The 25,288-nt window shown below is 40.9% G+C and overlaps 1 protein-coding gene across 1 annotated transcript in view; it reads right to left on the bottom strand.

The window, feature by feature from the left end:
• The window catches only part of MBOAT1 (membrane bound O-acyltransferase domain containing 1), a 92,390-nt gene that overhangs the window by 32,735 nt on the left and 34,367 nt on the right, over positions 1-25,288 (bottom strand). Inside the window, exons 2-4 of the mRNA XM_008528044.2 lie at positions 13,755-13,900; positions 12,635-12,712; positions 4,799-4,894 (exon numbers count right to left, since the gene is read on the bottom strand). Coding sequence (XP_008526266.2) covers positions 4,799-4,894; positions 12,635-12,712; positions 13,755-13,900 — 320 coding nt within the window. The remainder of the gene's footprint in view (positions 1-4,798; positions 4,895-12,634; positions 12,713-13,754; positions 13,901-25,288) is intronic.

The raw sequence follows: 25,288 nt of genomic DNA on the forward strand, positions 1-25,288 counted from the left end.
TATTAGCTACACTAATAAAAGTGTATCTTGTGTGTTATTCTCACCATTAATACCAATCCAGCTCATGGAAACTTGATTACTTTCAGAATAAATAAAATTTCAAACCCCAGAATAATCTAAAGTACAAGTTTGTGTGTTCTCCAAAATTAAAAACATATATATGTTGTTTGACACTAACACTAATCTAATCCAATCCCATTCAACGCCTGTCTGTGCTCTTATTCTAAAGGGGTAATACGGGATGCTCTGCACTTAGACGTGGACGCATGTCAAAAGAGAAGAGCTACCACATCAGGCTGCTTTAAAACGCCAGGTTCAACTTCAAAACTTTATTCTTCAACAAAATCCTAAATAAGATTTTTAAACTGAAAAAAATAGTAATGTTAAATTCCATTCTGAAGGATAACTGGCAGTTGCTTGCAAGCATAATGAGAACAGACATTGGCAAAGAATCTCTCTAATTGACAATTTGTGATTTAAAACATCTTGTCGGGGCTGGCCCCGTGGCCGAGTGGTTAAGTTCGCGCGCTCCGCTGCAGGCGGCCCAGTGTTTCGTTAGTTCGAATCCTGGGCGCGGACATGGCACTGCTCATCAGACCACGCTGAGGCAGTGTCCCACATGCCACAACTAGAAGAACCCACAACGAAGAATACACAACTATGTACCGGGGGGCTTTGGGGAGAAAAAGGAAAAAATAAAATCTTTAAAAAAAAATCTTGTCAATTTCAGGTTGGCCGGTACTTCTCCGTTTATGTTTACTGACATTATCCAAGAAGATGGATTTATGTCAGTAAGGCACTGTGCACTTATGATGCTAGGGAAAAAATAGTGCTGCTTAATAATGCTCTATAGTTAAAAAAAAAAAAAAAAAAAACACACACACTCCCCAAGAACTGGATAGTATTTCCACTGAGCAATTAAGAGAACTAAATCGCATGCCATTTATAGGTAGCAGACATATTTTCTTTGTATCCTTTCCCTATTAACAGCGTCCTTTCTAGTTCAAACATTCTGTGGTTTTGTGTGTAATGTCAGAATTTCTTAATACAAGAAGATACAAAAACTGCCAGAGAACAACCATCCCTTGAGGAAATGTATTGTGATAACATTGCTGAAAGTAAAGTTGACAGGAACTGATTTTCATCCTCCCTTGCTGTCAAAACCCAAATCCACCACATTCCACAAGCACATTGCTGTTTTCCGCAAAGGCCCTTTATTTTTTCCTTTTGTTAACTTCCTACAATTCTGGTTATACTAAAAATGATGTAACAATCATTCAAGACTTTATGGTTTTATGAATAAAATCAACAGCAGAGGAGGTGTGACAAGAGCAGGGAGAAACACGGGCAGTAGAGGCACTCATCCTGCACGATCAGAAGAAGGCAACAGTTGTTAGTTCACCAAACATAAGCAATCATAAAAAATTGCATATTCGTTTCCTAGAGTTATTGTAAGGGATTACCACAAATTGGGTGGCTTAAAACCAGAAACACTGTCTCACAATTTTGGAGGCTAGGAGTCCAAAATCAAGGTGTTGGCGGAATTGCTTCCTTCTAGAGGCTCAGAGGGAGAATCTGTTCCCTGCTTCTTCCTAGCTTCCTGCGGCTGACAGCAATTCTTGGAGTTCCTTGGCTTGTAGTTGCACCACTCTTATCTCTGCCTCCATCTTCACATGGGCTGTTCTCTCCCTGTGTCTCTATGCGCATGTCTGTGTCTCTCATGGCCTTATAAGGACACCAGTCATAATGAATTTAGGGTCCCCCTTAATCTAGTATGTCCTCATCTTAACTAATTACATCTGCAAAGATCCTATTTCCAAATAAGGGCATATTCTGAGATTCCAGGTGGACATGCATTTGGGGGAACACGAATCAACCCAGTATACAATGATATGCTCACATTTGAACCTTTTATACAAACTTGAAATAGATAACTATGCATTCATTCTGCAGTCTTTGCCCACGTCTGTCTCTTATAACCATGCCCGGAATTTACAGGGTTCTCAATCAGTGTCTAATGAATGAACAAAACTTTTGATGTAGGACTAAAGCCTTTCCTTGGAGTGGGGATCTGCTGAATGATGGCATCTCTCTTACACAAACCCCATCCACTCTCTTCAGAGTTATTTCCTCTACCATGGACTAAGGAGGTAAAAGCAAGTAAAGATGCTTGCAAAACAATCTGAGTACAGAATCCTTAATTTTTATAATCTTCCCGCAAATCCTTTCAGCATTCCCACCCCCATTTAATTCAACAGCTATCACTTTTAACATGCTAAACTTGCTTTGGTGGCTGTCCAAAGGACCCAACCTAAATTTAGGTTCTCCTCAATCTCCTTTCACATTCATATATAATCAGCTTATATATAGGTACAAACCAGAATGAACAAGTTTGGGAATAAACACGTATGTCATAGGATAAGCGTACAAATCAAAGGATGAAAGCAGAAGTGCCCCTGCCTGCCCACTACAAACACTCTGTGCACCACGGTCTCTCTGGCCAGCACCAGCCCTTAAAAGCCAGGTGCAAGGTCCACAATGCAGTGACTAATTTGATGTGGAGGAAGGGGATGGGGAGGGAGGGGGTGGCAATTAGAGAAAGCTTTGTAAAGCGGTGATCTTTGAGCTGAGTTTTAGAAAATGAAGGAAGAGATTTCCATATAGACAAGGATGGTACAGGGCCTTCTGATCAGGCGAATGAGCAAGGCACAGGCACAGAGACATGAAATAACCTAGCATGCATGGGCACCATAAACTTTTCGGCATTGCTGCCATCTGCAGTGCACCACGGGAGCAGGAGGTGGCAGGCGATGAGGCAGGGCCAGCTCCTCATCTGCTTGATATTTTAGAACCTGCTTCTGGTTGGTATAGAGACCAGAGACTGGAGAAGGGGCTGGGTGGAAAGATGGACGGCCAGCTAGGAAAGTTGCAGACATGTGGTGGTCCAGGGTGGTGGCAGTGGGCATGCAGAGCAACGGATGGAGTCCAGCGACAGCCAGGCTGCCGACCTGATAGGACCTGGTGACACAGGGATGTGAGTGGTAACAGAAAGGGAGGTGGCTTTCTGGGACCTTCACAGGCACCTGTCTGACATCTCTGTGCCTGGAATACCCTTCCTGCTGCTCAAATGCAGTGTCTCTGGCACCTGGCACTGTGCCCAGGATACTGGAGACTCAAAAACTGTTGCAGAAACGAATGGATGAATATACGCTTTGTGGCCTAAAAGGATGATACAACTGAGAAACAGGTAATAATCTACTTTGGGCTGAAGTCAAAGTTTTTGTTCAATATCCCAACCAAATATGGCTGGAGGGGCTGTGTAATTGAGGTTCCTGGAAGCACTGAATAAAGGACTGACAAATACTAGGTGTTTCATACGTTCGTTTATTGAACACCTATTAAGTGCCAGGAACTCTTCTAAGTATGGGGGATGAGGAGCACGGTTCTGGGGTGAAACCAAAGAAATGAAGTTTGTTGATTAAATACTAGGGAGAGTTATGATCAATGTTTAAAAATTACTTTTAATACTATAACTTCCTGGCTGTACTGTTAATTTTGTTGCTCCCATATTGTCCATATTTTGCTAGTAATGCACATCATTAAAAAATAAAAGAAGTCTGTGAACTTGTCTCGGAAAAATTGAAAAACCATGCTCCACAATCTGGGGGGAAAGGAATGCAGAGAGGAGACAACTGAAAGAGAAACAGGTGAAATCCCAGAGGCCTGAGAGCAGGGACTGAGGCACAAAAAGCCAGCTGAGACCAAACCACAGTCATGGAAATTTCAATGCAACAGTCTTTCCTTCCCAAAACTACACGTTGCCTTCCTGAGCCTCTTGACGGTGGGACAGTTTAGTTGCACAACTTGCAAAGTTCACAGAGATGAGCTGTGAATTGTAACCCCTTTACTTCATTCCCTTTTCTCCAGTATTTTATCCAATAAAATGCAAGCCATTCTCTCAAAGACAGTTCAGGGTCCCCCTGACCTCAGACTGCCTGCAAAGAACAGAACCAAACTCCTAAGGTCTCGTGGATAAGATACAACGTGTTATGAGGAATCACTCTGCTTTAGCATGCGTTCCTCAGGATTCATAAAAAGTTGTTCCTGAACAGACATCACCAGAGCATAAAATGTTCACTGATCCATCCCCAGTCTTCAACAGGTGACCAATCGGGAGATGGGTGGCCCACCAGGCAAAGGCCTGGTGACAGAAAATTTTTACAACTAGCATGGAGCCCCCTTCTGCGCTGGGCATTACCCTTCTAGTTGCTGGAAGCCAGGGGGCACTCAAGGGGGTCAGGGTGGCAGCCGTTTATTAGCTAATATGGGAGCTATCAATAACTAGTAAGAGATAAACACCAACACTGTGTTAAGGGTCTTAGAATAGGTATTGGCAAACTTTTTCTGTAAACAGCAAGATAGTCAATATTTTAGACTTTGTGGGTCATATGGTCATATGTCTGTCACAACTACTCAAACCTACCACTGTAGTACAAAAGCATCCAGAGATAAAACATAAATGAGTAAGTGCCTGGTTGTGTTCTAATATAACTACAAAAACAGGCGTCAGGACAGACACAGCCCACGGGCCATAGTTTGCAACTCCTGCCTTACAACACAGCAGAGCTAACAGTCCTATAGAGCAATCAAATCTCCAACCTTAACCTCATTAGCACAGTCTTACCAACTGATTTAACAGCCACCCATGATTCTTCTGCACATGCTTGATCTTTACAGACCCCAAGGGACTGAGTTAAAGTCACCAGTCAAACTGCCCTCCCCAAGTCAAGATACTCACCCAGAAAAATCTGTAGTGAGAATTCCATAGTGGAAGATGTAGATTCGGCTGATGTGGCATATCGTAAGGTATCCCATTGCTACAAAAAAGGAATATCTGAAACCAAAAACACAGAGGCTCAGATTATTATGCATAACAATTTAATCTTCTTCCTTCCCCTCACCCCTCAACTTGAAATTAGTCGCAAAGTCCTATCTGGTCTGTCCACATCCCAGTCCCTCCCCTCCCTTCACCTCCCACCACTGCTCTGAACCCTTCATCTTTTCTCACCTGGTCCATCCACTGCAGTGGTTCTCAACTTTGGCAGCACCTTAGAATGACCTGGGGATCTTTACAAACTACAGATGTCTGGTCTCTACCCCCAGACATTCTGGTTTAATGGGTATAGGATGCACCTGGCAGGTGTAATTCCAATGTGCAGCCAGAGCTGAGAACCACTGACCTGCAAGATCTTGTGCTCAGATTCTGATCTTTACAAACCATCACACTTACACGATGATCTTTAGTAAAACACAACTCATCACCATGTGCCGACCACTCCTTTTCTGACCCACTTTCTTCTCTTGGCTTCCATTCTTGTTTTCTTCCCACCTCTCTGGATAATTCTTCTACGGTTCTTGCTCAGATTATCTTCCTCTACCTACTCCCTAGTGTTAGCATTCCCAGTGCTCTGCTCAGAGCCCTCCCCGTCCATGCCTGAGGCTGCAGTTACCACCTGCTCATGGTCCCTCCCTGGCTTCCTTCAGAGTCTGGCTCTGACCACTATAGTATAAACCAGCAATACAAACACACACACACACACACACACACACACACACACACACGCCATTCAGAACATTCATCAATTTGTAATTATAAAGATATGTGGTAATCCAATTAACTACTGTCACCCTTACGAGACTGAAAGCAAGGATGGCCATATGTTTCATTCACCAGAGCCACTACTGTGTGTTGAATGAACAAACAACCAAATAAATATAACTTGTCTTAAAAGTCTCCAACAGATCCCACACTCTAGGAATTTTGATGTGGGATTCCAGTACACAGCATTCTAGGTACTTCACACCCTCAGCTCTACCTTTCCTTTCTGGACTCATCACCAGCCATGCTCCATGTCCACCTTATGTTCAAACTACACTGGACTGCTCACTTTCCACAATTACATCCTGCATTTTCAGGCCAGCTTTCTTTCTGCACGCTCTTTTCTCTGCCTGCAACTCCCTTCTCCATCCAATCTGGAAACTGCCTAATTATCTCCAAAATCACCTGGCTTGACCTTGCTCTATCCATCCCACCCCCACTCCCAGCACAATTCATTGCTCCATTGCCTGTTTTTCTCTAGTGCTACATGCTAACTTATAGTATTAAAATTATATGCATCTGCTTCCCCAGCTCATTGTGACCTTGAGCATCCCAACCTTTGACCATAGGAGGGGTTCACTTACTATTAGTTGGAAGGAGCTGAAATGAGTATATTAAACACTTTAAATGGTTCAGGAGCTCATCAGAAACAGACATAAATTCAAGGTATAACTTTTAAACATGGGTCATAAAACAGGGAAGATACATATTCTGATATTAAATTATACTGAAATTCACAAATTCACATTAAAATAATTCATGAAGACTAGATCGACCTAAGGAACAGTAACGGAGGGATAATAAAAATTCATTTGGTAGCAAGGGAGAGCCAGATAAGAATGGGAAGGAAACTCTCAACTATAGCAATATTTATATTAATTATATTATATTAATATTAAGGTAATTAATATTAATATATTATATTAATATGGTTTATAGTTCTGTAAACTCTAAAGCGCTGTATAACTTTACCTCTCCTTACCATTATTTGCAAACAAAGACTTTACTACACAAAAAAGATTTTTCCCTACCTTGGGTTCATCCTTAACCCTTCCCAAACCAAGAAGATGATGAACAAAGCAAATGACTAAGAAAAAACAACTCCCATAAGAGCTGAAGCAGAAGTAGAATGGACCTAGGCCTTTTTGCCTCCAGCACAGGTTCCCTTACTCCAGTGAGTTCACGCAGCTCAAGGCAGAAGCACAAAGCAAATTCAAAAGAGATTCTTCCAGGGCCCTTTCAAATGCAGGCATGCCTGTGGCTTCCCCTTTCTCTTCCACAGGAAGGAGCTAGACCCATACCTTCCCCTGCCCCCCACCCAGAGAGAAAAACAAGGTCAATTCAATTGTTATAATAAGACCCACCTATCAAGGATGGTGCAAGTCCTGCATCCCAGTACAACAGGGCAACGCATTCATGCCCTGGACAAACCGGAAAAACCTAAAGAATCCAGGAGTGCTAAAGGGAGCATGTATTCTGGAGACAGACCAACATGAGTTCAAATCCCAGCATTGGCAAAACTAATCTGTGGTGTAAGAAGTCAGGATAGTGGTTATTTCAGGAAGGAGGAATTTCGTAGAGATTGGGACATGAGCGACAGTAATATTCTACTAATTGACCTGGGTGGTGGTTACATGGGTGTATTTGCTTTGTGAAAATTCATCGAACCGGATATCTATTTACCTCTCTGAGCTTTCATTTCCTCATCTCAGGAAAAAAAAATCTCAGAGTTGTCCTAGAAAGAATATATTTGCAATAATAACATGAAATGTATATTAACACATTTATATATAATATATTCAATGATTATTAAATGATATAGTAAATAAAAGTTTACATGTTAGAAACAATGAAATATGGGGGCCAGCCCCGTGGCTGAGTGGTTAAGTTTGCACGCTCCGCTTTAGCGGCCCGGCGTTTCGCCGGTTTGGATCCTGGGTGCGAACGTGGCACCACTCATCACGCCATGCTTAAGCGGCATCCCACATGCCACAACCAGAGGCGCTCACAACTAGAATCTACAACTATGTACTGGGGGGGCTTTGAGGAGAAGAAGAAGAAAAAAAAAGATTGGCAACAGGTGTTAGCTTAGGTGCCAATCTTAAAAAAAAATACTGAAATCGTAATATATTTAAAAGAGCCTGGCTTAGCACTGGCATAAAGCGGGTACTCCAAAATTGATAAATGCATCACCAAGTTCTCACACAAGGCCTCTGTCCTAGGAGATACTAACTATATTCTGCTCCAGTTGGTTCATATAGGATAAATTCATGCCTCTGACTTCTGCCCAACATAGTGGCTTGGGAAGGAAACAGAGGTGGTACTCCAAGAACTCTCTAGACAAGTCCTGAATAACAACAATCAGTCCAGAAAAGGGTTAGTTCCACCTGGCAACAAATACTAATCTTGCCCCCCGCTATTCCTGTGGACACAACTCTTATAACTGGCTCAGTAAAGGGAAGAAGAGAACAATTCACAAAGAATCATGAAATCCTGGTCTTGAGGAGAACTTAAGTTCAAACTTCCACAAACCCCATGTTTTATTGGTGGGAAATGTGATGTACAGAGAAACTGCGTAACTTGTCTGAACTCACACGGCTAGAAAGAACCAGATTTCCTGACTCCTGTCTAATGCTTTTTCCCTGCATCAATAGGAAACAACTGCCATCCATCGGGAACTGTGAACTGCTCCCCACATCTGCGGTTCTGGCAAACGCACAGGCAAAGACGGAGGGGAAGAACTTGCTCTGGCATCCTTTCTTTGTGGTCTTATGACACAGCCCTCTGCTACCACAATATTATTGCAGTGAAATAGTCATCGCCTGTCTGTAAACTGCTCGGCTCTGCCAAAGCTGGAGAATTCCATTCCTGGCCAGAGACGAACACAGCAAACCTGGGCTGGTATGGGACAAGTATGCATGCAAGTTCTTGACCCTCTGAAAATCAGACTATACCCCATGAGCATCACCAGTGTGGGCAGAGCTGTCAAATTATGATTTGTGAGGTAGTTGGAAATGTGCTTGCTATAGAGATGCAACAACATTTTTATTCATCATTTAATTGTTTCCAAAATCGAGTTTAGGAAAAGCCACGCATTTTCGCTCCCCACTAAAAAGGGCATTTTGTCATAATATGAAGCATTTCCCAAATCCATTCTTGCCAATTTAGAAATATGGATTTCCTATTTCCCTTCTGAAGGAATGACGCTATCCCCTTCAAGGAGGGCACTTAGAAGAGAGATGATCAGAACTAAATTTTCACAGCTCACTTGGATACGAAGTTGAATGACTACTAAAATGTAAAAGCATGCAAAAATATTTTCCCTTGAAAACCAGAAATTTACTTTAAGTCATTACAAGATTATACACTGAAAAGTTAAATTTCAATGCTTTTAAGAAGGAAAACTATGGTGCCAATAGTCTTATTATTAATCAAAGAGCTTTCTGAAGCTGAAATAAGGCATCTGCTTTTTCAGAGAAGCTATCAGAAAAGAAGTAGAAAAACGGTAAATGTCTTTTCAAAGATATTTGATTATTCATTCCATCAATATTTATGGAGCCATTACTTGTGCCAGGTATTGTTCTAGGCTCTGAGGATGCAACAGTGAACAAAAGAGAAAAGGCTTTGTTTTCACCAGGCTTACACTCCAGTGTTACTGAAAGGCAGAATTAATACTGAGGTTTCAGCAAGACCATGGGAAACAGAGACAACGCAAAACAAACATCCCAGGTATCTTAACTGACCATCCAAGCATGTAGCCTTCAAGGTAGAATTAAATTACTTCTGTACTTTGAAATCAAAATATCATAGTAAGAAATTTATTGTACATATTTAAAGTATACAGTTTTTTATGTTAGAAATTAATTTATTTAACTAATCTAAAAGAATTCCATTGAGATAATATTTGAGACGGTCTTTGAAGAATGGGAGGTATTTTGACAGGTGGGAACGGGAATTGGAGTTATATTTTAGATGGAGGATATAGCTTGAACAGAAAGCCATTGATGGGAGGGTATGGTATGTATTTGAGAAATATAAGTATTTCCAAGTGATTAGAACAAATGGTACATATATAAAAACTAATTAGGAAAGATAGGTTGGAATTACAGCATGGACTATCTTGAATATGAAAATAATTTGGTAAAGCAGTAGAGAGCCCCTCAAATTTTCAGGAAGTAGAGGAATATGATCAGACCTGTGCTTTAGAATTGCAGTCTCTAAAGGGGTGTGTGCATAAGCAGGGCTTGGCCATCACATTGCAATGGGATAGTGAAGAAAATATTAGAACTTCTTTTATTTGTTTTTAATCTACAATATTAAAATATTGAGCTTTGTAATACTTAATATATGGGTTGCTCTGGCACTCACATTTGGTCTGTGTGTCATATGGTCCCATGTCGCATATCGTCAGTAAAGCATCCTTAGGGAAGTGTGGAGATTTCAAACCAGTGGGGATGACAATGCACCCCTTATTCCTTCTAGCTTTCAATTCACTGTTACTTATTGACATTTATGTCTACTTGGTTAGTGGATTTACGTGTTATGTTATCCAATTTTAACTAAGCTTAACTTCACAAAATGGATGAATGTTTTACAAAAAAAGTTGATCATCCTTTTTTTTCCATTGAAGATTTTCTTTTTCAGATGTACATCATAATATATTTCGAATTCTGTGTAGATTACATCACGTTCACCACCCAAAAACTAATTATTGTCCATCACCTTGCATGTGAGCCTAATCCCCCTTTTGCCCTCCCCTGTCCCCCCTTCCCCTATGGTAACCACCAACCCAATCTCTGTTGCTATGTGTTTGTTTTTCGTTGTTTTTATCTTCTACTTATGGTATTTGACTTTCTCCCTCTGCCTTATTTCACTTAGCATAATACCCTCAAGGACCATCCATGTTGTCACAAATGGCTGGATTTCCTCATTTCTTATGGCTGAGTAGTATTCCTTTGTGTATAAATACTACATCTTCTTTATCCATTCGTCCCTTGATGGGCACCTAGGTTGCTTCCAAGTCTTGGCTGTTGTGAATAATGCTGCAGTGAACATAGGGGTGCATGTATCTTTATGCCTTTGCGTTTTCAAGTTCTTTGGAGAAATACCCAGCAATGGGATAGCTGGATCATATGGTAGATCTATTCTTAATTTTCTGAGGATACTCCATACTGCTTTCCATAGTGGCTGCATCAGTTTGCACTCCCACCAGTAGTGTATCATGGTTCCCTTCTCTCCTCATCCTCTCCAACACTTGTTTCCTGTCTTGTTGATTATAGCCATTCTGACCAGAGTGAGGCGATATCTCACTGTAGTTTTGATTTGCATCTCCCTGATAGCTAATGATGTTGAACATCTTTTCATGTATCTGTTGGCCATCTGTATATCTTCTTTGGAGAAATCTCTGTTCAGATCTTTTGCCCATTTTTTTAGTTAGATTGTTGGTTTTTTTGTTGTTGAGATGTATGAGTTCTTTGGATATTTTGGATAGTAACCCCTTATCTGTTATATGGTTTGCAAATATCCTCTCCCAATTGTTAGCTTGTCTTTTCATTTTGTTGATGGTTTCCTTTGCTATGCAGACGCTTTTTAGTTTGATGTAGTCCCATTTGTTCACTTTTTCTTTTGTTTCCCTTGTGCAATCAGACATGGTACTTGAAAATAAGACCAATGTCAAAGAGCATACTGCCTATGTTTTCTTCTAGAAGTTTCATGGTTTCAGGTCTTACATTCAAGTCTTTAATCCATTTTGAGTTGATTTTTGTGCATGGTGTAAGATAATGGTCTACTTTCATTCTTTTGCATGTGGCTGTCCAGTTTTCCCAACACCATTTATTGAAGAGACTCTCCTTTCTCCAATGTATGTTCTTGGCTCCCTTGTCAAATATTAGCTGTCCATAAATGTGTGGGTTTATTTCTGGGCTCTCGATTCTGTTCCATTGATTTGTGTGTCTGTTTTTGTGCCAGTACCATGCTGTTTTGGTTACTATAGCTTTGTAGCATATTTTGAAAACAGGGAGTAGGTACCTCCAGCTTTGTTCTTTTTCCTCAGGATTCCTTTGGCTATTTGGGGTCTTTGTTGTTCCACATAAATTTTAGGATTCTTTGTTCTATTTCTGTGAAAAATGTTGTTGGAACTTTGATAGGGATTGCATTGAATCTATAGTTTGCTTTGGGAAGTATGGACATTTTAACTATGTTAATTCTTCCAATCCAAGAGTACAGAATATCTTTCCATTTTTTTGTGTCTTCTTCAATTTCTTTCAAAAATGTTTTCTAGTTTTTGGTGTACAGATCTTTCACCTCTTTGGTTAAGTTTATTCCTAGGTATTTTATTCTTTTTGTTGCAATTATATATGGGATTTAAAGTATACAAAGTTTTGACATATGTACACACCCAGGAAACCACAGCCAAATTGAAGATAACGGACATATCCATACCCCTCCAAGTTTCTTCATGCCTCTTTGTGATCCCCTTCACATCTCCCCACACCAGCCCACCCCAGGCAACTTCTGCTCTGATTTCTGTCACTACAGATTAGTTTGCATTTTGAGAATAGAATTTGTGTGGCTTCTTTCATTCGGCATATTTATTTTGAGATTCATCCATGTAATTGTGTGTACCAATCATTCATTCCTTTTTATGGCTGAGTAGTATTACATTTCACCATTCCATTCACCATTTTGGTAAATATTTGGGTTGTTTCCACTTTGGAACTATCACCAATATCGGTCAATAGAGCTGCCGAATTCTGATATATTCTTTTTCCCCTGAGACCCAATTTGCATACCACCTTTTTCATAAAGCTTTCTCTGAAGACTCCCAGCATTTAGGGCTCCCCATCCCCCCTAACATCCCAGAGAACTTAGGACACACCACTGTGACAAAGGGGGAAGGTACCCCCTTTACCCCAGAAATACATGTCAAAGATCAGGACAAACCTCACCTTGCACTGTTCATTCCCAGGGTCTTACCTGTGAATATTGGATACGCTTGCAGTGACCATGATTCCATAGCACATTAACACCAGCACAAAAAGATGTACAGAGTACCTTTAAGACATCACAGAGGGGGAAGGAGGAACACTGAATATATTTTGTATTAACATACCTATTGGCCACCCATACTGCTACTCCACCTCCACCCCCTGCCAAAAAGCAAGTGATCTGTTAACTCATGTTTATGTAAGAGAAAAGAAATCAAGTACTTTTGGTCTATGTAATTAAGACACTATATCTTGAAATGACACTAGGAAGTTACGCCATAGTCTGCCAACTGCAGCACTAGCAATGTCAGGAATCCAGAAATGGAATGCTTATACTTTCTCATATATACAATTGACAGTCTGGAAGAGAGTTCTTTCTTTCTTCAGGACTTTTTTAAAACCGAGCTGCCCCAGATACCAAGACTTTCACCTGGTGGCTGATTCAAAATACTCATCACCCTTTCCCAAATTTTTGTTGAAGGAAGAGGAGCAGTATTCTAGGACCCTGAACAAATTCACAAATTGTCTTAAGTTGGACTTCTAGAAATGCTGGTTTTTAAAATTTCTTCCCCAACAAGTGCCACTCCCAGGGTATTTGTCCAGCTTCCCTGGTAGAGAAAAGCATAATCCACAGGCTTTCTCTGTTAAAGAATAACTCCCACTGCCTAAAGCCGGACTGAAACTACTGTTCTACTCTAAGTGCAGGACTAACACCAATATCTCCAGCAGTCGTGCAAGAAAAACACCAATATCTACAATGGTTAGGAAAGTCTCCCGGTCAGAAAATAAAACCTCATAACATTCCATTTACATGACCCAGGGGAGATGAGTAAAGGTTTAAGAAAAAATTCACCGTACTTGTTAGGCTTGTTCTGAGCAGATTGTGGTTAATATCTTACAGGGCTGGGGCTGGGGTAACACACCACCTTCTAATGGGGAGTCAGTTTCTTGGTTCCAGGTTCTTACAGTAAATGGAGATTCCTGCAACATCCTCCGTATTTTACAATAAGACTAAATATACTTCTTTCCTTAGTGTCTGGGAAATGCCAAAAATATTGCCACAAAACACCCAAATGATAAAGACCAGAATTTATGAGGCTCATACTCACCAGCCAAAACAAAAGATGACAAAATAGATGCCAAAAATGGTGGCGAATGCGTGCCGGACATCGGGACTGGTCTTACCAGGACTTAAGTAGATGCGAAACCAGAAAGCAGCAAGCAAAGCAAAGAGCTGGCATGCCACAAAATTCACCTATATGGGAAAAAAAGAGAATCAAAATCTTTACTGTTTTGCCTGTGTGCGAATTTTCTCTACTTTTTTCAGATTTCCACATCCAGGTGCATCTTAGACTTGGATATGGATTTTTTTCTCAGTAGCGTTCATTTGGAGGAAGTGCAAGAGACTGAACAGATAACCACAACCTCATCTGATATAAGTGAAGAACTCGAAGGTTTCTTTTTTCTTTTTTTTAGGAAGATTAGCCCTGAGCTAACTGCTGCCAATCCTCCTCTTTTTGCTGAGGAAGACTGGCCCTGAGCTAACATCTGTGTCCACCTTCCTATACTTTATGTGTGGGACGCCTGCCACAGCATGGCTTGCCAAGCCGTGCCATGTCCACACCCAGGATCTGAACCCGCGAATCCCGGGCCGCCGAAGCGGAACTTAACCCGCACTTAACCGCTGCCCCACCTGGCTGGGCCTCAATGGTTTCTTTTCCAATCATTTAAGACTAGCCAAGGTTGCTTTTCCACCCACAAACGGGGACTTTTCAGTGTAAAGGGCCCTTAGCTGACTGTTAAGAGCAGCTGGGTGGGTCTCTTCCCCGTCTCCCCCAGCACGATCCTAAGAAAGAATGTGTTCTTTTAGAGATGCAAATGAATCAGATCAATGAAGCTCCCCTCATTCGGTACCTAAGAAACCAAGTGCTTCTCCAATGTAATCATCAGCTGTTTTCTGACTCTAATTTTCCTCATGTTAAATTAACACCATATAAGCAAGAGCATTGCTCAAATTCAAGGTGTGACACTAAAGATCCACAATAAACGAAACAGCCCTGCGTTAAACTTCCAATGCCAACCCTCTCCAGTTATGCAAAATAGGCACCAAATTTCCCTAGAGAAAATCTCAATGATCTATCTCTCAAAAAAATTTTACCTAAAAGAAAATACAAAATAATTCCCTGATACCCCTGGAAAGACCAGCTGATTTAACAAAAAAACCAAAATACATTAAGTCGTTTAACCATTAATGAAAACTGGAAAAGTAGTTTAAACTTTTCAGAGCATTCAGGATGAAAACTTCAGTATCAATTCCCTTTCGGAAATGCACTTAATTAAAAGATATGGAGGATATAAATATCTGAACAGACCGTTGACATCAACCTCGGCAGTTTTTCACACAACAACAAACTGTAGCTCTTGGTGAAATTCACTAGGGCTGGGGGTAGCAGTTATCAGCTCCACCTGAGCTCTTTTTGTTTTCCCGATAAAAAACAAGAATACTTTGGACGCCCTATAATTCATAGAAAATAATACTTTCAGGGAATTTTTTGTTTCGCTTTTAAAAATTGACTGTGCTGAGTTTCCCTTCTATTTAGAAATCATTCTTCACCAATCTTTCCAAAAACTTACTCCCGCCACTGCCCACCCTCACATTCTACCTCAAAAGGCAGAGAGAAGGTGAACTGTGATCCCATCCTGCATAATTTGGTCAAATCTTTTTATATAGCCTAAATGCCCAACCAACAACTCACACACACACACACACACACAGAGAAAAATAATCCTCTTAGCAAGGTTCAAAATGGAAAGGAATTGGCAACTGGGAAGTCCAAGTTATGACTACATATGATTGTATGATCATTCAGTTATGATCAGTTGTGTAGGGGATCCATCACACATTCTTTCATTCTCTCAGCCTAGGGACCAGCCCACAGCCACAGCGGAACACAGTGACTCAGGAGAGCAACCAAGAGGAAATGTGCTCCATTCCTTTTGGTTGGCCAGTAGTTATCGAGCATCCCTACACATGATTCAGAAGACAGAGCAGTGGTTCTTAAGAATGTGATCCCCAGACCAGCAGCATCAGCATCACCTGGAAACTTGTTAGAAATGCACATTCTCGGGTCCCAACTCACACCTAGCAAAATAGACTTTCCCAGGGTGGGCCCAGAAATCTGTGTTTTCACAGGCTCCCCAAGTGATTGTGATGCACACTTAAGTTTGAGAACCACTGGGACAGAGGAGAAAGAAGGCATGATCCCCGCCTTCAGGAACTTATAATCTAAATGGAAAAGAGCACAGATAACCTCCAAGTAATTGTGAAGTAACATTAACATTGTGTGAATTTATTACAGTATTATTATATTCTTACAGTATGTGCCCTTTAGATCCAAAGCAAATAACAAGAAGTTTCACGGTTAAGGAGGGATGAGACTCAGGCAGACAATCAGGAAAACTGTTGAAATAGGTAAAAAAGGAGGGAGGCTAAGGACATTAAAAATACTGCTGCCTGGGTCCTATCCTCAATCATTCTGACTTAACTGGCCTGGCAGCAGGGCTTTCCAGAGAGGTCAGGTGATTCTAAGATGCAGGCAAGATGGAGACCTCCTAGTTTAGAAGCACAGAGACCTACAGAGGCAGCCACGAAGAGCTGGGCTTCTCCAGAGGGAAGAAAAACACAAAGGACAGGAAGATTGGAAGGTGAAAGCTCTGGGGCAGGGATGAGGCGGAATAGATTTATGAGTGATCAAAGCATGGTGGCTATCACTCGGCCAGCCCAGCCCTCCTCAGCCTTCTGTCAGTCTCCTGAGCTGAGTTTGTCTTCTTTAAGACCCCTTCAAACCTACCTCCAAGGAAGAGAGGGCCTCACCATGGGAAAACCACATCTGATCTTGTGGCCCTAGCAACTGAAAAGGAGGCAAGAAAGATTCACTTGGTCCTTGAAGCAATCGGCCATTTTTCAGTCACCATAATAGAATGTGGAGCCGACAGAATGCCCTAGTTCTGACACTAAGATGTCAGCTGGGCATACGTAATTCATTGATCAGTTCCACAAACATTTACTGGTTGACTCTATTTGCCAGAGACTGGGGACAGTGAGCAAGACACTGTCACTACCCTCAAGTCAAGAAGAGGTGACTTACATGCTCTGGGTTTCAGTTCCTTTTTTTGCAAAATGTGTGCTTTCCGTGAACTTGTCTCTAACGTCCCTTCTGGCTCTAATGGTCTCTGATTCTATATCTAACCCAAATCCTTTCCCTTAACTGTTAACGGTAAAGTGCCTAAACACATGACTGCTATGAATTAAAAGCTTCCCCCAACACACAGACACAACCCACTCCCTCACCCTCTTCCCAGGAGTGAGTCATGGATGGCTAGCTGAATGTTCCATGGCAAACGGCTCCAAGGCAAAAGTGGAAACACACAACAGCATCACTTAGTTCTAGCAGCAGGGTTCTAGCAGAAATGCTTCTCGATTACCACATGTACATCTTAAAAGGTACAGGTTGAACCACAATCAGATACCACTTCACACCCATTAGGATGGCTATTACTTTAAAAAAAACAAAGTACTAAGCATTGTGGTTGTAGAGAAATTGGAACTCCGTGCATCGCTATTGGGAATGTAAAATGGCACAGCTGCTTTGGAAAACAGTATGGCACTTCTTCAAAAAGTTAAAAAACTAATTAGATATGATCCAGCAATTCCACTTCTGAGTATATACCCAAAAGAACTGAAAGCAGAGTCTTGAATAGATATTTGTCCACCCATGTTCACAGCAGCATCATTCACAATAGCCAAAAGGTGGAAGCAACCCAAATGTCCATCAGCACATGAATGGACACACAAAATGTGGTATATACATACAATGAAATATTATTCAGCCTTAAAATGGGGGAAATTCTGACACAAGCTACAACATGGATGAACCTTGAAGATATTATGCTAAGTGAAACAAGCCAGTCACAAAAGGACAAATATTGTATGATTCCACTTATATGAGTACCTAGAATAGTCAAATTCAGAGAGACTGAAAGTAGAATGGTGGTTGCCAAAGACTGAGGGATGGAAGAAATGGGGTTCGTATTTAATGGGTATAGAGTTTCAGTTTTGCGAGACGAAAAGAGTTCTGGCAATGTATGGTTGTGATGGTTGCACAACAATGTAAATGTACTTATTGCCACTGAACTGTACTATAAGCTTAAAAAATGGCTAAAATGGAAAATTTTACATTACACATATTTTACCACAATTTAAAAAAAAATACCAGCTGTAGCACGATACCAGTTTCTTCGTGTTTGCTAACTCACATCAACACTAGTAGCTGGTAGGAACTATGACCATCTCTGCACTGCCAGTCATGATCTCCAACAATGCGTGCTACACAATTAAAGCACTGTGTGGGCCCTCATGCATAAGGAAAAGGAGAGCACAGCTGTTTTGATCAGACTCTCCAAGACAAGCAAGACTGACATAACTCGGATTCAGCAGGAGCTCAATTTCCACAGCCCTTGCAAGATTTCGAAGTCACTGAGAAGAAATAAAACACAAGCCCAAGGCTTTGACTTCTTATTTCACCAAAGCACAATAAAACTGTCCTGCCATTTTCAGATGTAAGCTTCAAATCTTTCTGCTCTAACGTGCTGCTGGAAAGGCATTCTTTGGGGATTTCTGTCCCATGACTTTCATACTCTTCCAACAAAAAAATGAACCTTGCCAGGAGCAGAAAACATTGCCTTCCACCTAATGAAGAGATGCAAGCAGGCTATTTTTAACAACTAGCAAATATTAACAGTCCAAAATGATTTCCTCCACAGTAGTTTACCAGAGGCTCACCAATGAGGCGCAGGCAACTGTCCAGCCTGGAATGTTTTTCTCAGCAACACTGCCTTATATGCTCCTAGACAAAACCAATCTAATTAAACAATTCCTTATTTAAAGGCAAGCCATTCCCCCGCCACAAACAGTACTCTTTTGCATTGTCCCCTACAAATAAATGTGGCTGGGCAAGAGTATGAAAAATGCTATTCCTTTCTGTCCTACAGAACAAAAAGGGTTTGTACCACACTCTTTAGCTGCTCTGCACTTTCAAAGAGATCCTTGTTTGCCTTCATTCCAGACTCCTTGGAATGTCAGCAAGAAATGCTTCTACATCTGTCAGGAGCCTATTTTTTCCAAGCTTGCAGATAAGCAAATATTATTTAAGATTGATAATCAATGTGCATAACTTATAACCAAACAAGCTTCCAGTTGGCATTTTGTCTCATCATAACAGTAAGTGCCATTTATTGAGTGCTGACCACGTGATAAACCTGACATAAATGATTCAATTTAAGCTTTACAAGGACTTTATGAAGTAACTTACTCCCAATTTATATAGGAGGAAAATGAGAAATAAAATGTTTAAGTATAATGGCTGATTTCACAGAGCTAGTGAGTGGCAGAACCAGGGTTTAAAACCTGGCCTGAGTTCTCACCCATTATATTGTACCACTTCCCCTCAACCCCCAACATTCTCCCCAGAAACACTACCATTCAAGGAGAATTTAGTAGCTGCCTGTATTAATTTGCTCCAGCTGCCACAACAAAGTACCACACACTGGGGAGCTTCAACAATACAACTTTATTGTCTCACAATTCTGGAGGCTAAAGGTCTGAATTCAAGGTGTCAGCAGGGTCGGTTTCTTCTGAGGCTTCTCTCTTTGGCTTGCAGATGGCCATCTTCTCCCTGTATCTTCATGTGGTCTTCTCGTTGTCCGTGTCTGTATCCAAACCTCCTCTTTTCATAAGGACATCAGTCACTGGGTTGGGGCCCACCCCAATGACCTCATTTTAACTTAGTTACCTCTTTAAAGACACTATTTCCAAATACAATCACATGCTGAGGTACTAGGGCTTAAGACTTCAACATCTGGATTTGGGCACAACACAATTCAGCCCATAACACTGCCCAATAAAAATCCTCTACTCAAACACATGGAGTGAAACAGACTTCATTTTCCTTGCTCCTACAGGTGAAAAGTAAGAGGACCCAAACCAAAGCCTGGGAGGGATGCTGTGAGTCTCAGCATAAGCTGGAGCCTCCCATCCGCCTGGAAGTATCTCTCAGCCCACCACAACCAGCTCCTGTGAGGGGCTTCCCAGATGCTGCCCCTGCCTCCTTGCTCCTACCTCTGTCAAAAGCTTGTTACCCGATAATGGTCTATGCATGTTGAGAAAGTTCATTATTCCTTAGCCTTTGTTTCAAACACACTACTTTTAGGTAATAACAATCAGCACCTATTGAGCATGTGTGTTTATTGAGCTCCACAAATGTCGGCTGTTATTCTAAATGCTTCATATCTATTGTCTCATTTAATCTTCCCAACAACCCTCAATGTACTACTGAGGAAACTGAGACAAAGTAATGGCCCCAAAACATCCAGCTATAGGGCAGCACCATGAGTTAAACTGGAACGCTTGGTGACTGCCTAGGATTGCCTCTCAACATCTCAATCAGGTACAGGGGGAGACTTGAATTAAGCAGCTGGGGTCAAAATCCTTTCCAACGATTCTTCTTTGAGGCTTGCGCAAACTTTTTCTCTGGAGTTTGTATACTCACATAACAAGCCTCCTTCCACCAGTTCAGAGGAAGGCATCCAGTCTCTCTGGAATGAGATAATCCCTCTCTTAATTCTCAGGAAAGAACCCTAGTTGCTTGGTTAGAGTTTAAATTGTACAGGAAGACTGGTGGCTTATCTTATTCTGTAAATATCATGTCATGTGTTAGTTATGATTTAGAGTTAAAAATCCTTTAAAAACTGATTCCATTGGATACAAGGGGAAAAAATGTTTATGCTGTTCCTCTAGCCATGGCAAAGAAAAAACCTTGAAATATGTGGGTGCTATCTTTTAAGGATCTGCATCCAGCTTGCTTCCCACCCCATATATCATAGTCTTATAATCTTTGGCCAAGTAAGCAGCAAAGACTGAATAGAATTCACGACCATTTGAGGAGTCCAGAAAGACCCTGTTCACAAACATGCTGTCACCCAGCTCCTCTGGAGATATAATTTCCCCATTAGAATTAATTCCATTGTTAGCTAGTTCATAATGTTGATAACAATAATAACAAAATAATAATAGTAGCTACTATTTAGGGTGCTTACTACATCCCAGGCACTGCTCTAAGTCCTTCTGTCTGTATAACTCCCTTAATATTCACAACTCTTTGAGGCTCTTTGAGGCATTCATTTTATAAATAAATAAATAAAGCCATGGAGAAGTTAAAAAATTTTCTGAGGGCCAGCCCACTGGTGCAATGGTTAAGTTCGCATGTTCTGCTTCGGCAGCCCAGGGTTCGCTCGTTCAGATCCCAGGGGCGGACCTATGCACCGCATATCTAGCTATGCTGTGGCAGGTGTCCCATGTATAAAATAGAGGAAGATGGGCATGGCCCTGAGCTAACATCTGCGCCCATCTTCCTCTACTTTATGTGGGATGCCTGCCACAGCATGGCTTGACAAGCAGTGCATAGGTCTGCACCCAGGATTCAAACTGGCAAACCCCGGGCTGCCAAAGCAGAACGTGCGCACTTAACTGCTGTGCCACCAGGCTGGCCCCCACAAATATTTTCTTGTGATGAGAAATTTTAAGATTTCTTAGCAACTTTCAAATATACAATATGGTATTATTACCTATAGTCACTATGCTGTAGATTATACATTCCATGACTGACATTTTACAACTAGAAGTTTGTACCTCTTGACTGCCTTCACCCATTATGCCCATTCCCACCCCGCCTCAGGCAACCACCAATCTGTTCTCTGTATTTATGAGTTCTGTTTGCTGTTTTTAAAGATTCTACATATAAGTGAGATCGTACACTATTTGTCCTTCTCTGTATGACTTATTTCACTTAGCATAATGCCCTCAAGGTCCATCCATGTTTCACAAATAGAAAGATTTCCTTCTTTTCTATAGCTGAATAATATTCCACGGTAACTATACCACATCTTCGTTATCCATTCATCCATCAGTAGACAATTAAGTTGCTTCCATGTCTTAGCTACTGTAAATAATAAAAAAAATAAAAAGGACTGATTTTAGGGCCCCATTCTGAGTTTGGCAGGGATGGGCAAGAAGAGAGGCCAGCCATCTTTTTTTACGAGGTTCCCAAGTGATTCTAAAGTGCAGCCAGGTCTGAGAATCACAGCTTCAACTTATCGTGTTGCTAACTGGGAGGTAAGAGGCAGTTTGGTGAATATATTTTAGAGTAACTAAAGATTTTAAACCAGTCATAAAGCAGACAAGAGAATCTCAGACTATTAGCAATTATCCAGTCCAAGCCCCTAATTTTGTGGGTAAGGAAACTGGTCCATAGAGGGAAGTAATAGGGAGACTACGGCAGGAGACTCGTAGCTCTGTGGATGAGCTTCCACCTTACCAATGGACTTAAAACTTCATGCCCCATGTGAACTATGACTTCTCTACTGATGGAGACTTTTTTGACATATGTGCTGGCTGACTAACTCTGACTTCATTTCATCTCCCTAACATTCACCACTCCATTTACACCCTGCTTTATGAACTGGCAGAAGAGCTATGAAGAAGGTTTAGCACACTGCATACCTAGCTTTTCACAGAAGGCTTAAAAATGAATAGGGAAACCAAGTGACTCATATAAAACAGTTAAAAGTCATCCAAGCTGATCAAACTATTATCCTATATTCCCAGGACTGAATGAAACATACTAAAACAACTTCAGGTTCTTCTTCCGGCATCTAGTGAAACTACAGCTAAACGAAGTCAATCAAAAGAAGCCACAGAGGTTTTTCTTTTAAGTCTAATTTCTTTTTATTATAAAATTAATAAATGCTCATTTTAACAAATTCAACAAGACAGACACATGGAGTGAAAAAAAGCACACAGTACCCCCATTCTCAATCTTCTAAATACACCACCCACTATTATTCTTAGCAAATCGGATTACATTTTTTAATACTTTTTGTCTATGTTTATAAAAATGTACCCATATATAATGGTTTCTCCTTTTGTTTTTGTCGGGGGTTTTCTGGGGATTTTTTTTGCTTTGTTTTTTTTTTTTTAAAGATTGGCCATGAGCTAACATCTGCTGCAAATCTTTTTTCTTCTTCTTCTTTTTCTCCCCAAAGCCCCCCAGTACGTAGTTGTACATTCCAGTTGCAGGTCCTTCTGGTTGTGCAATGTGGGACGCCGCCTCAGCATGGCCTGATGAGCAGTGCTCAGTCCACACCCCGGATCCAAACAGGGGAAACCCTGGGCTGCGGAAGCAGAGTGCGCGAACATAATCACTTGGCCATGGGGCCAGCCCCTCTCCTTTTGTTTAATATAATCATGGTACAAAAATTACCATGTAACTCAACTTTTCACTTAACAAAATATCATAGATATCTTTTCAAGTTTATTCCTATCTAGCTAATTTATACTTTTTAAAGCTGCATTGTATTCCATAATATGTGTTGGAGGGGGTAAACACTCTCCACTCCTTAGATTTCCATAAGGGTGAAATAATTTCCACTCCATTCCCTAGGAGGAAAAATATGACAGGATAATTTCCACCTTCACTTTATGCTGACCCCCTCACTCCCTCCTCCCCAGGGAAGCAGTCAATCAGCTTTATCATTAATAAAAATAACATTTTGCTCCCTGTGTCTGTCTCCTGGGTCTTATTTCCAATTGGTTTCATATCTAGGAAAGGAAGAAAAGGATTTTGTTTATCAGTTTCCCAAAACTCCAGTACTACATATGTGACACAATTTACTCAAGGATTCCCCAACTTCCAAATGAATTCCAGTTTTTTCATCATTACAAAAATGGCGCACTGTAAAAAAAAAAATCCTTGTACAATATCCTTATGCACTGGTGATTTTATGTCTATAAGATAAATTCCTAGGACTTTGGTCAAATAACATATTTATTTAAAATTTTAATAAATATGACCAGATTACCTTCTCTACAAGTTGAAGCAGTTTTTTACTCGCATCAGTCATATACGACCCCTTTACCCCTCACTCTTGCCAGCACTGGATGCTATGAATCTGTTCAATTTTTTCAATCAGATCGTGGAAAAACTGATATTGTATTAATTTCAACTTGTATTTTCCTGATGACTTGTTGAGCATCTTTTCATTTATTATTGGCCTTTGGCCAATGAATTTATTGGCCACTGGACTAACATTTTCAAGTAATTACTGGAAAAAGGGAGAGTTATGCAGATGAATTAAGCACACAGATTTAATCAATAGAAATGAGAGCTGGTTGCGGCTGGCCTGGTGGCGCAGTGGTTATGTTCACACATTCCACTTCGGCGGCCTGGGGTTTGCCGGTTTGGATCCCGGGTGCAGACATGGCACCACTTGTCAAGCCATGCTGTGCTAGACGTCCCACATAAAAAATAGAGGAAGATGGGCATGGATGTTAGCTCAAGGCCAGGCTTCCTCAGCAAAAAGAGGAGGATTGGCAGCAGATGTTAGCTCAGGGCTCATCTTCCTCAAAAAAAAAAAAGAAATGAGAGCAGGTAGAGTTAAGAGCACAAGGTCTGAAGTCAAGCTGCAGGGGAAAGAATCCCAACCTGACTCACCTCCTAGATGTACAACCTTAGCCAAATCATTACCTTATCTCAAATTCTCCTAAAAGATGAGGATAATAATATAGCTACCCTCACAGGATTAAATGAGTTAATACATGTAAAGTGATTAGCATGGTGCCTGCCCAGCATGAAATGCTCAATGCATACTAAATATTATTATCTTTTCTCCATCAAGTTGCTTACCCAACACAGCAGCAAGGAGAAAAGCTCAAATCTACTAATTAGTTGACTAACTTCTCTACACATCCTTCAGTAGAAAGCATATAAATGATGTACGCCACCCCCAATCACTGATAGCCTATGAAATGCATAATAAGCTCCTATATAGTCGAAGACCTGTCCTAAAGGTAAAAATGCAATTAGCTCATCTTCTTTCCCAAATGAGATCTGACTTTATGACTGTGCTTTAAAGAGGCTCTGTTCATTACTCTAACTTTTTTTTTAAATCTCCACATTATTTATTTTAAAATTATTAGACATACAGGGGCTGGCCCCGTGGCCGAGTGGTTAAGTTCGCGTGCTCTGCTGCAGGCGGCCCAGTGTTTCGTTGGTTCGAATCCTGGGCGTGGAATGGCACTGCTCATCAGACCACGCTGAGGCAGCATCTCACATGCCACAACTAGAAGGACCCACAACGAAGAATATACAACTATGTACCGGGGCGCTTTGGGGAGAAAAAGGAAAAAATTAAAAAATCTTAAAAAAAAAAAAAATTATTAGACATACACATTTGATATAGTAGAATTAATCAAGAAACAAGAGGATGAATCAACTATACTATGCTACTACAGTGTTGTCTTTCTTATAAAAAAGTAACTACACACACAAAAACACACACGCACACATACATGCACATATGCGAACATAAATGTATTTGGTTGTTTCATATCACTAAGGAGGCAGTAAGTACAAATATCATCAGTGTTTTCCCAGTGGGTAAGATGGAGAGGTTAAATAAGGTTATTTAATGAGACAGAGGGAAACAGACTCCCAAGTCACCTCTTTCCCCAACAACCTATGTTGCCTCT

The sequence above is a fragment of the Equus przewalskii genome, chromosome 19 (assembly GCF_037783145.1).
Source record: "Equus przewalskii isolate Varuska chromosome 19, EquPr2, whole genome shotgun sequence".
Taxonomy (NCBI): Eukaryota; Metazoa; Chordata; class Mammalia; order Perissodactyla; family Equidae; genus Equus; species Equus przewalskii.